The 17,905-nt window shown below is 35.8% G+C and overlaps 1 protein-coding gene across 10 annotated transcripts in view; it reads left to right on the forward strand.

Moving 5' to 3' along the window:
- The window catches only part of sick (sickie), a 417,791-nt gene that overhangs the window by 369,736 nt on the left and 30,150 nt on the right, over nucleotides 1-17,905 (forward strand). Inside the window, exon 2 of one of the 10 annotated variants that reach the window (XM_070107209.1) lies at nucleotides 6,953-8,885. The exons of the other annotated variants lie outside the window; for them this stretch is intronic. Within the exon in view, the coding sequence (XP_069963310.1) occupies nucleotides 7,155-8,885 (1,731 nt within the window). The 5' untranslated portion in view covers nucleotides 6,953-7,154. The remainder of the gene's footprint in view (nucleotides 1-6,952; nucleotides 8,886-17,905) is intronic. 10 annotated transcript variants of the gene reach the window in all.

Raw genomic sequence — 17,905 nt, forward strand, 5'->3', positions numbered from 1 at the left:
TATATTATTTTTTTTTTAATTTTGAATATTATTTTTTTTTTTAAATTTTGAATATAATTTTTTTGTATTTTTTTTAATTTTGTTTTTGTAGTTAAAAATTTTCATCTTTCTTACAATATTAAAAAATATGTGTAATATAACACAACCGTAATTTTTGGTCTATTTCTTTTAATATTTTTTTTCTGAATTTTCATGTTCAACTTACTCAGTAATTACTTCATTAAACCATAATTAAATATAATTTTTAACTGGTCTCAGAGGCGCTTAAGCTAGTTTATTTTAACTCGTTTATTACAAAAAAAAAATATTTATCTCGATACACACATATATATTTGTAAATATATATGGATATTGACTTTGTGTATTAATTATCGTCAAATGCCAGAGCACTCCTCCATTTGAGAGGCCTTCAGCCAAGCCGTCACTGTCGTCAGACTGCCAGTCAACCACCTGGCCACATACACAACCGTTAAACCAGTTAAACAAAGCTGCTGATCGTTCAAGCAGCATGTTAAGTCAGCCTTAATGGCTTACTTAATTTTACATACACCGTACACATGCCCAGCTTTACCCGTACAGACATACAAGCGCACATTTGCAACGCAGAGAACAATGATTGTTAACCATGTCAGTTGAGCAATTTGTCGGCCTACAAAGCGTATTTGTTGTAGGCCAAAGACAATATGAGTTAACAGCGTTTAACAAATAACGCGCACACATACATACGTATAAGCCGGTATTTATTTGTGTGTGTGATTTTGTGTATTATAAAAGGCTACATAATTGCATGCAATCAATTGCAGACTTTGTAAGCTTAAATTTTACACGCTTGCCATATATTTTTAGATGCATGTTTGAATGTATGTATCTATATTTATATATGTACATAGTTCGCTTTCGACTACCGCTGAGCGCTCGTTGCACATTGATTCCGTTGCTGACGATAACAAGCAGCAAAAGCATTAGCTATTTGTAGTTTTTAATTTTAAACAACTATAAGTATATACATACATACATGCTCTTATATGCTCTGCGATAATGCCTGCATCGACCATTCTGCGATAATTGAAAGCAACTGTCTAAAATCCATAGATACAACAATAGCTGCACATTCAAGACAATATGCAACAGTAACAAATATGTAACTATGTAGTTACATATCCATGCCAATGTGTAGGTGAGAAAATCCAAAGAACAAAAGCCCACGAAAATATTTCGAAAATTTGTCTGCACGCAAGCGAAGTTAATTTGCGGCTCCATTGCACCAGCTGTGTTTTGCTGCTGCGGCTTATAGCTAATGTCAATACACATACATCATACTAATTATATACAAATATTTATGTTTGAAGCTAGCAAATATTTCGACAAATTAACGTTATTTGAACACCGACAAGCTTAGCGTCTAGGAGCGAGTCAGCTTTGTGTGCCCGTGTTTGACCTTTCAATTACAAGCAACTGTATTATGGAAACACAGATCTATAAAAGGTTGATAATAGATTCTAAATATGGTAATTATCAAATATCTATCTTTGCCTCGCTATATATCATGATTCTAAGCTATGGTTAATATTGTCAATTCGAGTTCGTCGAATTTTTTTATATTAATAGTCTTGTATCTGAGTTTTTTTTATATTTATAAACAAATATTTACTACCAATAAGTAAGAGTTTTAAACTCTATCATCATCATTATGTATGGCTACCAACGAGTATAGTAGCCGATAGCCAATCTTGCACCTAAATTTTAAGCAATGCTGACAATTATTTTAAGGGGGTCGTCTGTCCACGCAGTTTGAAAAAATTGTTTTTTTTCCATATTTTTAACGTAGAAATAAGTAACTAGAAACATGCGCTGAAAGGATCTGATCGAAAACATGTTAGTTTACGAAATATCGGGACCTAAACTCTTAGGGACCGAGTCCTAGAGTCCCCGTCAAAAATAGTATTTTTTAGATTTGAAAGTTTTGTTTTGAAAATTTTTACTGATACACGTAACATATCGCTATATACAGACACGAGCTGTTTAAAAAAAAATATTTCGATTTCTTTTTTAGCTTGAAACACATGGTCAAAAAATTACTTTTTGTTTAAATCGCTGACATTTTATTAGATTTATTTAAATAATTAATTAAGAAATATGAAACCAAGCTTTTGGTTTATCATATATTTACAAACATACTGAGGTCAGTAGCAATACACAATGCAAAAGGTTAATATAGTAGCCAGGGCATTCGATAGTAAATTAATCACCAGTTGTTTGATATAATACGAGTGCGAACTTACACAAATCTTGATTTTTTTCCAATATTTCAACTATTCTTTTTTAAATACATAAACTTCAATCTGCTAAGCTCAATCATATCTATAAGAAGCTATTTGAATACCCAAACAGAGTATTTCATGAAACCACAAACACCAGAAATATTCCCTTTTGTCCAAAGCGCACACTTACAACCGCAACATTTTGTCTCACTTAGCCGCAGCAGTGGCATTTCCTTTCAGCAAACAAAGCAGCCAGCTGTTGACGCCTTGTTCCACTGTTGTTGTTGTTTTCAGCTAATGACTCAGAAGTCAAAGACCGAGTTACAATGCAAATAAAAAGTCATCAAATAGTGGAAAAATAAGCGCTGACTAAACTGTCGGCCAAGGCAGCACAGCAGCGTTGATGAGCATAAAGACGCTTGAACGTCAGCAGGACAAATACATGAATTGCATGCGAAATGCAAAATGCAAAATTGCCCGGCAATAAAATATTTTATGTTTTCCTATGCTGAGGCATATGGCACTTATTACTTGGAGGTCTTGTGCGTTTTATTTCTCGTTCGTAAGAAAATTGTCTACATATGCCTAGTTAATGCATACATTATGTAGACCCTGTTGGAAATTTTAAACGCTGCTGCTTTAAATAAGTGTATGAAAACAGTATGAGTGTTGAAATAGACGCTCTAATAACTGACTAAGGAGTATCAATTTTTTCGACTCAAAACCTAATAGCCAAAACCAATTGATTTGAAAATGTCTAAACTCAAAAAAAAGATTTACTTAAAATTGCTAATTAAAAATAATATTTTTACATTTTTTTATTTTAATTCGTTTTTTTAAATTTTTATATATAACTTTTTTTTTTGTTTAAAATTTTTTTTTTTTTGTTTAGAATTTTTTTTTTTTTAAATTTCTATATATTTTATAATTTTAATTTTTTAAAGGGTTTATTTGTATGCTTTTTATATTTTCTAAAATTTTAATTTTTTATACTATTTTTTTTTTTGTGATGTATATATTTTTTGAAACTTTGTTTTCGATATCCCAAAAAGCAGCAATAATCTCATTCAAACTCTTTGCAATAATCGTCAAAAATTGTGTGATTTTATAATTATCACTCAACTCAACAACGTATTCGTATATTCAAATCCCAACTAAAGTGTGTGCACAAGCGTCCAAGCCACTCCCTAATTCATAGTGAAATCGAAAGCAGGCAAGGCGTTACAGTTTGACCAACAGGCGTGCCAAGTGTCAGAGCAACCGTTGTCGCTTGTTGGCTGCTGCAGCGCCTGCAAATTGCCTACCACTCTACAGGCGCACTTGAGGCTCATCGGTGTTGGCTGTTCGGTTGGCCGCATGCTGTCACGCTGTGTCGCATGTGTGTGTGCGTAAATTGCAGCAGCAACATTTTTATTTATTTATACAACAGTCGCATGTGTTGTTACTGCTGTTGTTGTTGCTTACTCCACATGGAATTATACGCATATCACATGTGTTGACCTTTACACATGTTGTACGAAAATTAACTGCAGCCACTGTGCACACTACTGCTGCTAATGTTGTTGTTGTTGCTGCTGTTGTTGTCGTTTTGCTATTAATGCTTGCTGTGCGCGCCTGTTTCATGTTTCTGCTGCAAATTACGAGCAAGCAACCAAAATGTTGCAAAGTAAAAAAATATTGAGAGTGCGAGTTTGTGCCACATGTTGCATGTGTCATTTGCAGCTTGTCACTTGACAGTTGCGGAAAGCAAGCAGCATTAGACAGGCATAAAACACAAAGCAAATGTGCATGAAAGCGTGCAAACGAAAGTGCAACGGTGTATGTGTATATGTGTGTGTGTGATTGTCTGTTGCATTGTAGATTTGTCTGTTTGTAGTATACGTGTGCCTGCATGACACTTCGCATCACTCAACGTCTTGCTAACATTAATTTTTTATTTACAATCACACACATATGTGTTATGTATGTGTGTGTTTGACTTCTACATTTAAGTGAGAAACAGTTGGCTATTGTTCTTTGTGCATTGTTTATCTTTTTCACTGCCTCCGCTGTCTTTTTGTCTAGGAAATTGTAATAAATTACACAATTTTCTAATGTCATTTTCATTTACTCTCATTTCGCTGTTTTTTCACCAACAAGCGTTGCATTTGTTGGTTATTATTATTATTATTAAAGCTTGTTTCGTAATTCAGTGCTCATTTTGCAATTGCGTCGCGTGTTGTTTATAACTATTTTCTTATTGTTAGTTTTGTTGTACAAAGTGTATTTGTAGAGCTTACATGGCGACATGGCAATTTGTGCTCGCATAGTGATAAAACTGCACACTATTTACTTTTTTATATACATACGTACTCGTACATATATATGTATGCATTTAGAGATTTTGAAATAGTATAGTAGTAAACATTTCCTACTTGAAGTCACCGTGACCGCTGTCATGGTGCGCAATAATTTCCGTATGATTACACGCTAAGCTTGAGTAACCGTTCAGTCGTATAAGCGTACATGCTGTATGTATTTATATTAGGGTGACTCAACAGGAGATAGAAAAAAGAAATAAACTGAACTTCTACTGCACATTGGCATTTCTTAAAGCATAAATATGTAAAAAAGAGATCTTTATCTTGATTTTGGCTACAGTAAGTTACAGTAGTCTGATCCAAAAAAAAAAATATCTTGAGAGATTGTGGTTTTGCTTTTGCAATAGTGTAATGTATGCAAAATTTCGTTAAGATATCTTGTCAAGTTAAAAAGTTCTCCACACAAGAACTTGATTTGTATCGGACAATTTGTATGGCAGCTATGTGCTATAGTTGTTCAATCTTAACAATTTGTTAGGAGATGCTAGCGTAGTATTGGATAATAACCTACACCAAATTTCGTGCAGATATCTCTTAAAATAAAAAAAAGAGTTTTCTATATAAAAAATTGATTCGGATCCGTCAGTTTTTTATGGCAGCTATGTGCTATAGTGGTCCGATATCGACGGTTCCGAAAAATGAGCAGTTTCTTGAGGTGAAAAGTACGTCTACAAAATTTCAGATCGATGACTCAAAAACTGAGCGACTAGTTCTCGTATATACAGAGAGATAGACGGACGGACAGGCATGGCTAAATCGACTCAGCTCGTCACGTTAATCATTTAGATATAAATTTTATAGACTTTCCGAAATTTACCTCTAGGGTTTACAAACTTTGTGGCCAACTCTGTGCAGGGTATAAAGGTGCCACAGCGTACTTGAATTTACCCCTCTCTAATTGAGACCAAGTTGTAATAATTCGTCAATAAAAGTCCAGCGTCAGAATTTAAGATATTTAAGGCCGGTGGTGGAAATTTAGAAAACGTGATAAAAAAATATATTCGTTATACAATTAGGGGCCGCCTTAATGCATATATAAAAGTATAAAATATCTACATACCATATATATAGAATTATTTACATACGAGATTAAGTTGCTTTAAAGTAATAAATTAGCTCTGGCTTGAGCTGTAGGAAATTGTACTAATCACCTTTTATGGTTTTTATTATCCTTGGATTACGCCAAATGTAGTTTTCAGGGAAGGTTAAACAAGCAGACTAATATCTGAAATGACAAGTCAGAAAATTATTTCAAAATCAGACCAATTTACGTATTTTTGTTGGGGTTTTTGAGCTATTAGAGTGAATCATATGTGAAGGATATATTTGGTGGGGTATTCGAAAGTACGTAAATCAAAACAGTAACAATAAATAATATATCGAATTGCTTATCATTTATTTGAAAAAAAATCGTATATCGGCTTCAAATCCCCAAGAAAGTCTAGCGGAAAGGTTAATTTCCAATAAGCTTCTCAAATACCTAGTTCAAGCTTTAACAATTGCTCGGGTGCCAAACCCGACTATAGAGCTGTGTCATTACAGTGTCATTATATGCGCTATAGTAAGTAAAATTACTAAACCGTTGAGAAAATATTAAGACTGCTTTTTCCTCAATACGACACTGCATCTGTATCTCTTACCTCTCCATAGCAAAGTGCCACCCAGCTGTATAATATAAGTAGTTCTCTTCTACAATTACACTTAAATGAGAATTATATTTCAATTAAAAACGTCTTCACTTATCGTCTGATCAATAAATATATGCTTAAGAACAAATTATAAATCTTCAGCTCTCGAAGTAATGTCCGATTTCAATATGGAACTTACATTATTTGCTTTCTTGTTTTGTAAACCAATTGATGGTTTGTCATTTTACAACACTGTTATAACTTGACTCCGTTAAATTATGCCGAATCACTATAAACTCTTCAATCACTACCCACAACACAACAAACGTAATGAACTCCTTACCTCTCCCTAACAAATATGCCTACTCATGCCAAACTTGGACGAATCAAGTCCATATATCGCAATTTACCAACACTTTTTTATATTTTTCGAAACCGATTAATAATGTCGAAATGATTGATGAGCATGTTAGCTCAAAAAAAACATTACAAAAAACGAAAATAATAAAGCTAACTGCATAATAATGAACTCTGCACCACTCATTTAAATTGGACCACCAGCATCACTGCCACGGAGTGTAGACGCACTTCGACTTCGTTGTGCCTTGCAGAGCGTTGGTCGGCCGTCAAATGAGCCAGCAGACAGACGCGCTGCAATGATAAAAAATATTTTACATTTTCCTTTTCTACATTGAAATAATAGTTGCAATTAATCATCATTTGAAGCCGTTAAACTGAAGCTGCAAAAGAAAATTGAAAAACTCAAAACAACAAAAAAGTCAAAAGAAAGAAAATGTGACAGTGGTAATTACGAATACTACGGCGACTTTGACGACAACTGCGACGACGACGACGACACCGCGCTTGTAGGCAACTTACAGAAGTGCAGTATTGTAGGCAACGATATGTCCGCAACAGCGCGGGCGCCACCCTCTCCCGCAACGACCCCTCTCTACGATGGCTATGCGACTATACGTTCGCGTGGACTCTGTCGGTCACGTTCTATACGTGCTGCCGAATTGGAAGCTGAACTCAGCGGCGCTGATACAAAGTTCAGCAATAGTTCCACAGATATGCGTCGTCCAGTTCTTGTAGAGCGGCGACGCACACTTTCACTAAAAAGTGACTACAGTCAGTGTTCTTGTTGTCCACACAATAGCGGCATGTGCCATAATGCACAGCGTTTGGGTAGAGCCAACAGCACCACTAACAGCACGAATAGCGCTAACACACCCAGTGTGGCGGAGGAAATCTACGCCAGCCGTCCTGTTGGCAAAGCTGTGAAAACTCCAACAATCAGCGATTTAGAACCACACTACGCGAGTACACATTTACGTCTCTCCGGGTTTCGCCCACTTTCAGATGCCTCATCTTCGTCAGGTGGTGGCGGAGGCAGTAATAGCGGCGGTTGTCGTGATAGTGTCATCGGCTCGACTGGTTCGGGCAGCATTGCTGTCGAGTATCAGAATCTGAAGAAGAACTCACGTTTTTCATTGGACTCACTGCAGAGCAGCGCCACACCGAAAACACCTGATTATACGACGGCAGAGGAAGAGAATATATTCCTATATACCGCTCCGAATAGTCCAAAACGACGCTTGGATAGCACAAGCACGCGACACTCTTATGGCGACTCAGAACGTTGCTATTCACCGATATCTACAAAGAACTCTTTCGAAATGCAGGAGTACAATGTGCCTAGTGGTCGCACTTCCGGTGACTTTTCACCTTCAAAGCTGCGCCGCTTATCTACACGCAGCAATGCATCCAACGCCAGTTCACACTACAGTCGCACCAAGTCACTAATTGAGAGCGCACGTCCGACCACATTAATGACAAGCTCTTACCATCGCAGTGAAAGTGAGAGTCCAACATATGCCGGGCGTCCAGCGCTTTCGCCTAATGCACCACCAACACCGGTGCGACGCGAAAGTCTCTATGCCAAACCAAAGATTTATGCCATGTCCATGCTAACCGTACCACCGCCAGCACAGTCCTCACAATCGCGACCGACAAGTCCATGTCGAAGTCCATCCAAATCGCCAATACGCTCGCCAACAACAATCGCCAACGGTACCTATCAACTACCAACGGCACAACGCAGCACCAGCGCCGAAATACTCGAACGTTCGCATACTAGTCACTCGCTGAACACCATAGATCAAGACGATATACCCGCCGTGCCCAGTGCCATGCCTGTGTTACAGAACGCCGTCGATCGACGTTATCATACATTGGGTCATATGCGTGTACAAAGTATGGGCGCAGGCTTATATCGCTCCTATGATTCTTCGCCAATGGGTTCAATGTTAAATATGATGAATGGCGCATACTATTCCGTCTATGCCGGCCGTCAGCATCATCACTCGATGTTGCAAGCGAATAAGTCGGCTGGGAATATTTATGCGTCGGCTGATGATGCTGTTGCGGATCTAAACCGTTTGGCGCCGGAATATGTTGATCCATTGGACTTTAAAATTGGCTGTCAAACGACGCTACGCAGTAAACCAGTGATTCCTTGGTATGAGTTGGCTATAAAGAAGGACTTCAAGCGACAGTCTTGTCCACCGATTACCGGCAGCGGTTTGACGACTAGCAGCCACACGCTCAGCATGAGTCGCAGCACGGATAATAAGGTTATTATTAATTTTTATTATCATATTTTTTATATTAATGCCATTTAGTATATATCTCTTATATATATCTTAGTTAGATTTTAATGGGATTGTCGACGATATTTTCCGATGGTATATTCTTATCAAATAATATTTTAATTCATCTAAAATCTTAAATAGTACTCGATTATACGGTCCTTGTTCGGAAGTATATTTTTAATAAATTAATATAACTATAAGTCCCTCCATAAAAATTAATTATATTTTCAAATTGTTTGCAAATAACTTGCTGCTCTCAGCAATTCGTCTTTGATTACGAAGCCATAAAATGTCGAGTAAAGAGCAGCTTCCGGTACAAGCTCTATAACGAGTTTAGTGTCTAACAGTAGTAAACAGCTGTCTTCGATTCGCCATTTCGCTGCTCGCTATCCTTGATCGTTTTTTGATAAAAAAGAAAATTTTCTTCACGCATGCGTCAGAGGAGGAGCAGGGTTGCACCACGAATGTTTGAACATCTCCCATCGTTTGTCCGATTAGCTCCAAGGCTTGGCGAATCGAGGTCAACTATTGTAACCGAGTATGGTTAACTACCTTACTGAAAGCTTTGGTATATATATTCAAACTTGAATGCAGATTTGGCGCAATTGTTTAGTTCTCATCTCCGTATAGGGATACCTACCAGCCATTTAGTTTAGCATGTCGCACGCGTTCACACATCACTAACATAAATAATCACTCCTTAGCGCGTTATGTTAACTACATACAAGCTCGTACAAATTTGTGGCAAGAAGATTAAGTAGCTACAGGGGAAATCGTGTAAGCATGACGACTTGAATGTAACTGAAAGACACATAAGATAAGGAAAAGCGCATAATTTAAATGACAGATGCGCCTCTGCAGCTCAAAAAGCACATAACTAGATAAATATGAAGAGGCGACCGGGCGAAAATAGTGAATATGTCGTGTCGGTAATGCAAAATATTTGAGATATGAATACGCGTGCTTGAGTTGAGAGTGCAGAAGTAATGCTAAATTGTTGGTAAAATAAAACATGAGTGTTTAGAAAATAGTTTGCACTGTTCTGCATCAGAAGAACCAACAAAATAACTTCACAGAGCATTCGATATTTCTTAGATTGTAGAAAATATAAAGTAATTCCGAATATATATCGGTGTGCCTAAAAAAATTGGTCTTACGAATATAATTTTTTCTTGTTTCTTTCGATTGCTTTTTAGATATTACTGTAATGGTTGCAATAGTGCAAAACTTGTTCAAACCTAACTAGTTCCAATATCTAAACTTTCAAAAATTGCACGATCTTTGTTGTCTTCTAAAAGCTTCTCGAACATATAAATTCCTGTCAGATCACCCAAAAGATCTAAAGTAAAGACTCACAAAGCTCAAATCTCGTCTTAAGTAAAATTAATATCGTAGTTAACAACACTCTTTAATTTCCCAAAGCGTGAATCGTTGCCTTTTCTACATTCAATATGAACTTTATCCATCAGACAAATGTCGCCACCGTCTTGCGTCAAATAGTAAAACTGTCTAATCAATGCCAACATGGTGTGCAAATAAACTCGCCTAACAATGAATGAACCGCCAGCTATGAAAAGCTTCAAGTTAACTCACTCAATGTCAACAACGGCTCAGGAAAATCCAATTTGGGTCGTCGGTTGACGCGCGTAGCGCCGTTTGTGGCGTTTCACTCGTAACTTAGTATTTCCACGGACTTGCTGACTTTTTTGGCTCACACTAACTTTTCATGTGTACGCTTGAAATACATACATATATACAAATGTACATGTAGTCGTATATAATATATAAGGTACTTGTCGCCTTTTACGGTACTTTTTCATATTCGCGTACGCATGTTTTCTCGCGCAATATTAGAAACTTTTCATGGGAATGATTAAATTGGTGGTAACAAATATTTTAGATGAGAAAAAATTATCCGAAATTGTGATTTCTTTTATAATTTTTTATTATTTATTTTTTGAAGTTTACTTTGATTTAATAATTAGGTATAAATATCTTAAGGAAAATTCGAAACAAACTGGGATTGAGGTAAACACCATACTTGGGTTTGAATAGCCGCAGAGTAAGCGATTGTCGTAAATATTTATTTTGTAACTATCAGCGTAGTTTCCTTAACGGGTTATATTCACTTGCAAGTCAGAAAAATGTGTTTTTCGTGAATATTTTTTTTTTTGTTTTTGTTTTGAAGAGGCATTTTCTTTAATTAGTAAAAAAAAAATGTGAATTTACAGAATTTAATATACTTTAATAATCGGCAACTTATTATGGAAAATTTTGGATTCTCTTCATCCCGCAGCGAATCTGTAGTAGAACATCTGAAAAAGTGTGTCTGTCGCTGAGGAAAAATTTTGTGCTTAAAATTATCTCAAAATCCAAAAACCAAAAAGTGTATTATAACATTAGATGAATACTGATAATGATCGAAGGGCATGTCAAAATTTGGATTTTTGGCAAAATGGCGGCTTACGAAAAAAAGTCGTTTTTTGTATGAATATTTCCACTTTAGAGTGGCTTAAAACATCTAATTATTGTCAAAAATCTTATTCCTTCAATCATTACCTAATAAACATATCTAAGAAGATTATTCGAAATTTGCAAGTCGATAGATCCGTTTCGGAGAAATTTTCCACATCGACGCTGATAACAAGATTTCAAGATATAAACGTTTAAGGTTTTAGGAGCCGATTACACTGAGTTAAAAAATTCTTCCAAATACGCCCATATGCCCGACACTATTTACCGCAACACCTAAAAAATTTTCGGCGAATATTTAAATATCTGTACGCTCGATATATAAGCAAAGAATAGAGTTTTTGAAATTTTCAAGTGGATACAGACCCTTAAAGGTAGTTTAAATGTATTGGTTGAAAAAAAGTAAATGCGAAAATTTCTTTCGCCGTAATTTGTATATAACTTAGGTACATACATATGTACAGTGTCGGGCAAAACTAAAGCACGCAATTTACCATATTACCATTTAGCTGCATATAATTTATTTAGTGTTATAAAATTAATGTTTTCTATTTTATTTCACAAAAATATACATTTTTATTGATGTTTTAAAAAGAACATAACATATTTATTCATTTACACTTAAATATGACTTAAAGATTAACAATATACAATACATAAAATAAATACGTAGAAACTAAAGCTCATTACATATATGTAGTTTAAAACTAAAAGTATTTGTTGTTAATATTTAGTGGCATATCCACTGTTTTTTATGACGGCTTTAAATTTTCGTGGCATACATTCAATTACAATAAATTGTGTAAAATGTCTTGAGAAATGTTTTTCTATGCCCGTTCTACTTGGGTAAAGAGAGAGTCCTTGTTTTTACAATTTTTCTGCTGAAGTTTCCGATCTACAATTTCCCATAGATTCTCTATGGGATTGAGATCTGGTGATTGCGCGGGCCATTTGAAAACTTCTATTTTATTGGAAATAAACCAATCCTTCACACATTTGGACGTGTGCTTCGGATCGTTATCGTGTTGTTAAAATGGAACTTTTAACGGCATTTCCTCGTCAGCATGAGGAAGCATAACGTTTCGAAGGGTGTTTTTGTAGATAAAACGATCCATGATGCTATTAATTTGATGGATTGGAACTACTCCATGACCTGAGAAACATCCCCTGACCATTACGTTACATCCCCCTTGTTTCACAGAATCTTGTGAATAACGCGGATTCAAACGTTGACCTTTTGGTCTTCGTACCCTTTAATCAATCAATTCCTTTAATACTGTACTTGGACTCATCAGAAAAAGTACACTCCTCCATTTTGTAATACTCCAGTTAGAGTGAGATTTTGCTAATTCAAGCCGTGCTTTTCGATTTTGTACGAAATGTATGGCTTTTTGGCACTTCTGCATGTTATGAAGATCGTCGCTGGATGGACTTGCGCGAAATATTCAAGCCCAATTCGCTCTGGATTGATCTAGCTGATATAAGGGGATCTATTTTTATGGAGCGCACAACAAATTTTTTTTATTACATAGCAACACCAGCGGTTGATTACAAATGACTAATCTAATTAATTGTATTAAAACTCCTTCAACATGTTCTTCAAAAAATGGTTTCTAACTACAGATGGAATTTTAACGGGACTTGTTGAAATTAAGGGCAATAAATAAGTAAATATAGTTTAGTGCTTTAGATTTGTCGCAGCAAATATACATATTATGCGAGACTTTTGTATGTCAAAATCTTATTTGTAATAAATAGAGGTTGAACTTGATAGTTTGGCAAAACTTTACATTTTGTTTTCAACTAAATGTGTACAAGGTGAACTTCGTGCTTTAGTTTTGTCCGACACTGTATATAAAAAATTCATACAAATACTTAACAGACAAAATTTTCTTTCAACTGCCTAAAATTTTTACTTCCTGTCACCTTTAACTTAAATTTTCATTTCCTGCCAGTTAAAGATAAATGGCGCTGTGTAGCAGAGCCTTTTCTAATTTATTTTAAGGCTACTGCTCGATCTTTTCTTAATTAATATGCTTTCCGTTATCAAATTACGATTTCTCTGCAGAAAGTACGCTTTCTTCAATGACACAATTTAAGAGAAATTTCAAATTGCATGTAAAAAAGATGATGTACGTATGTACATACATACATACTTGTACATATTTTCATATGCATATAGGACTCAAACAAGAGAATCGGTTAACCGCCGACGCAGCAATCCAAACTCTGCCTCTATCTAACTTAAAAAGGTGAATGTCAAAGCAGATGAATAGACATGTTTTCAATAGTAGAAGCTATATAAGTGTACATATGTACATACTTCAGTACACATCATCCAGTATATGCCATATAGTTGCCTCAGCGCCTGATACTGCAACCGCATTTTCCTATTGAGGGCGCGTCAATGAGGAATTCATAGGAAAACGCGCTTTTAGAATTAGCACTAACTAACAAACATAGTAGCAAATAACGTTATAAATCACCACATTTGGCGGTTAATCAGGAAATCTAAATCGAGACAGACTAGTCGACACAGTACATAAATACTTGAACGTGCAACAGCAGCCGCGTATGGCAATATCAGTCGGTTGTATATGTGTGTGTGTGTGTGTGACTTTAATGCAATTTATAGTTAAGCCTAAACATAAATATATCGATATCAAATGTGAGCGCAGATAATGAGATAGAGAAAAAAAAATATGAACAGCAAAAAGATTGCGGTTGTCGACGCGCGTTGCAGCAGCAGCCCGGCCAAAGCGGGCAAGTTGTGTGTCAAGTTTATGCGAGCGACTGCGTGTTGACCGGGGCAGGCGGCTGTTCCGGCGACATGTGAATTGTGTTTTGGAAAATGCGTGCCAATGCAGCAGTAACTAGATTTAATAAGGTTGCCAACTTACAAACAAGCGGAACACTACACCCTGCTAGTTGACGCGGCAAAACCGGCTGCGCGCTTTGGCGGCGCACGGAAAAGGCCTGTCATTCTTTAAGTTCTTTTCGTTGTGGCATCTGAAGTTTGCTTTTTCGCATTAGAAATAAGCAACAATTCGCTAATGCTTCTTGGTTAGATAAATAATAAATGTAATGATTATAAAAAGAAGAAAATACCGCCATATGTCTATATATGTATACATACTTAGAAATACATATGTATACATAAGTATGTTCAGAAATATTGCCTTTATATGTTTTACGAGATCCCCATCACCGTCCAAAAACTTCGAACAACTTGTTACGAATTCACAAGCTTATAATTGCCATTCAAGAAGTACATAAATACACACATACTCGTACATACATATATACACACATATCAATCATTTCCGAACCTCAAGCTTGATGGCGCATATAAATTTATAAAAAGCTTGAATTTTTCGGTTACGCATTCTTAATATGTCAATTGAGATGTCAAAAAATCAATCAATTTGATGCGAAAATTGCACGTAGCGCTCCTTTATTGATATTCTCTAAAAGTACATACATACATACAAACAGTTTTGAAAACTACGTAGCCATTGAACACGATAAAGTCACGGCGCATTCGAGATGAGCACGTTTTCTGTTATAGTAAAATTGTCGAGGCAATACTTTGATAATTCGTCGAATTTCGTGCTGTGTCGTTCATTGTGAGAAGCTTTAACATTTCTAGTCTTCGAAACAGGCAATTACAAGAACTGATTACTTTTGAGAAAAATTTCAAAAAACGAAAAGCGAATGCGAAAAAACTGTGTGTCATAACACACTTTTTTCAAATTTGGAAAGAGTTCTAAAATTATAAACTAAATGTGTTTCTGTACTTCGCGTCTAATTTTTGAGATAACGTGATGCTGTTACTAAATCTCTTCAGGACTGGCTGGATATCTATTCAGTTGTTTTAAAGTTTCGATAAACATTTTGCAACAAAGAGACACTTAAAGCCTTTGAATTAAATTAATGCCGAGTTGCTGTAAATACTGCAATGATTGAAGAAGCGTTTTACAGTGTTACCAATTGATACAAACCGCAGACTGATTTTCAGATTTCACTTAACGGTTATGTTTAGAAAATAATGATATTATTATATCCTGAACTTTACGGCGTTTCTAGCAGAAGAGAGGGTAATGTCGGAGATCCTATAATATATATATTTAAATGAGTCGATTTAGCCATGTCCAACTGTATGTCTGTATATACGCGAATTAGTCCCTTAGTTTTTGAGATATTGATCTGTAATTTTGCATGCGTCGTTTTCTCTCCAAAAAGCAGCTTAGTTGTCAGAATCGCTGATATCGGAACACGATAGCATATAGGTGTCATACAAACTGAACGATCGGCATCAAGTGCTTGTATGGAAAACTATTTTATTTGACAAGATATCATCACCAAATTTGGTGCAGATTTGAACAACAGAATTTTCAGACTCTAACATACATATACACGTATATACCATTCAAACTGACCAATCAACAGCAAGTTAAAGATCTTTTTATGAAAACTCTCTGAACGCCAGGCGTGTCCAATATGTCCTTTCAGCAATATGAGTTTGAAGTTTTATTTGATACTTGTCATCGCTCCTAAAATACCGGAAACTTTTTCCATTTTCAATAAGTTAAATTTTTTTTTGGCTTTTGAAGTCCTCTCTACAAGTTACCACAAGTGAGTCGTTAGTTTGCTGCTTATCGCTAAAAATAATCAAGCAGTCGCTAAGTCAAACTAACAGTCATTACAGAAAACAGTAGCCGTGCCGCAGCTGGTTGCAACTTGGAAACAGTGACCGAGTGGCAACAGCAAAAACAACATCAAAGTTACTTATGCGACCAGCAGCTGTCACTCATTGTGTCAAGTAATGAAGCAACTAGGCAGTAGCGCGAATTACAACAACAATGCCGACAATGCTGGCTTTTTAAGCAAGAGCCTAGCTGGCAACCGCTAACAGGAGCTTGCTATTGGTGTTGGTTGGTGTTGATAGTTTCGAGTGCCTGCTGCACTTGTAGCAGCGCATTGTAATGCGCAATGTGGCAATAATAATTGCAACAGAAAGTGGCAAACGACAAACTTAAATAAAATTTATATAAATAAGAAACAAAGTGGAGAAAAATCATGTAGAAGCAATGAGGCGCAATGAGCGGTTTAATCAAGCGGCGCGGCGTTGAAAAGTTTTTGAGCAGTTAACTAGCAAGCGTTTGATTTATTGCCGACACAGCGTGTTTGAAAAGTATGCAGACGCACTGCGTTGGAAAAATGCGCAGCACAAATTGTTGTTGCAAGATGATTTTCATAAAAGTCGACACCTGCAGTCGCAAAAAAAAAAATACTCACTGTCTTGAGTTGAAATTAATAAAAATATTGTTGAGTGTCTTAAGGCGAACAGCTGTTTTGCAGCTGTCAGTGGTTGCATTCACCACGCGTTTTTACAACGCTGTAATTCATATTAATGTATGTGTGTATGTGTATTTGTTGCAAGGAAGCCTCAACGCAACTTATTGCACTTACACATGCATTAATGTAATTATGTGGCAGCGTTTATCAGCATTTACAGCTGACATGCCACCCTTTTAGCACTGGTATAACGGTATATCATGCGTTTATAACGTTTTACTTTGATTAGCAAAGCTAATGGGAAATCATTAAGCAAATTTGCAAAATAATTAAATGCTATAATTTACACATAACAGCATTTCAGCTGTCGCCAGCAAGCACTTATTGTTATTAACCATATAAGCATACAAGTACACATAAGCTCGCATAATACATAAGTACATAGCAGCTCCAGGCGTGTTGCGCATGCGCTCAGCCTTATTGTGCGCAAATGTGCGTTAAATCGCTTTGTCGTTGTACGTACATATGTGCGCACCCATTATTTACCGCATTATTATTTACCATTTACTCTACTGATATTTCATTTGTATTCGTTTTTTCCTTTGTATGACGACAATTAAATGTTTTGCGCTTAATTTATGCGCATTCATTAATTTGTAGTATTTATTGTTTATTGTAAAATGTGTTGTTGTTGTTAATTTTTTCGTGTTTAACGTTTTTGTTGACTTTCGTTGCACAATAATTATTGCGCATGCATTGCGCGCATTTTTTTATTGCTCGTTTATTTACTTGTTATTCCAGGTTACGTGTATTGTATTTGAAATTTAATTATTTATCAATAATTCAACTTTTAATAACCGATTACTAGTTTGCGACTGTCATTTTTATTGAGTCAGCGAATTTTAGTTAATTTTTATTGCGTCAAACAATATTTTTATCGATAATCAGTAAAATCTGAGGGGGAAGATGCTGAGTAATGAGAAATTCTAAATAATTTTATTGCAATTTCAAACAAATTTGCATTACGGTAGTAAGAGATCATTACCTCACAGATTTTACGAATCGAACAAACTATAATATATCAAATGCTCAAACAAACGAGCAGTACTTGTGATGCAACTCTGCGCTAACTTGTCTTCTGACGCATCCGTAATACTGTTATGATTCTTTATTTGTAGAGAAGTTATTTTTTCCACGTTAAAAAACATCGCTATAAACCTTTACTTTTGTTT

This window comes from Bactrocera oleae, chromosome 3 (genome assembly GCF_042242935.1).
Source record: "Bactrocera oleae isolate idBacOlea1 chromosome 3, idBacOlea1, whole genome shotgun sequence".
NCBI classification, from domain to species: domain Eukaryota; kingdom Metazoa; phylum Arthropoda; class Insecta; order Diptera; family Tephritidae; genus Bactrocera; species Bactrocera oleae.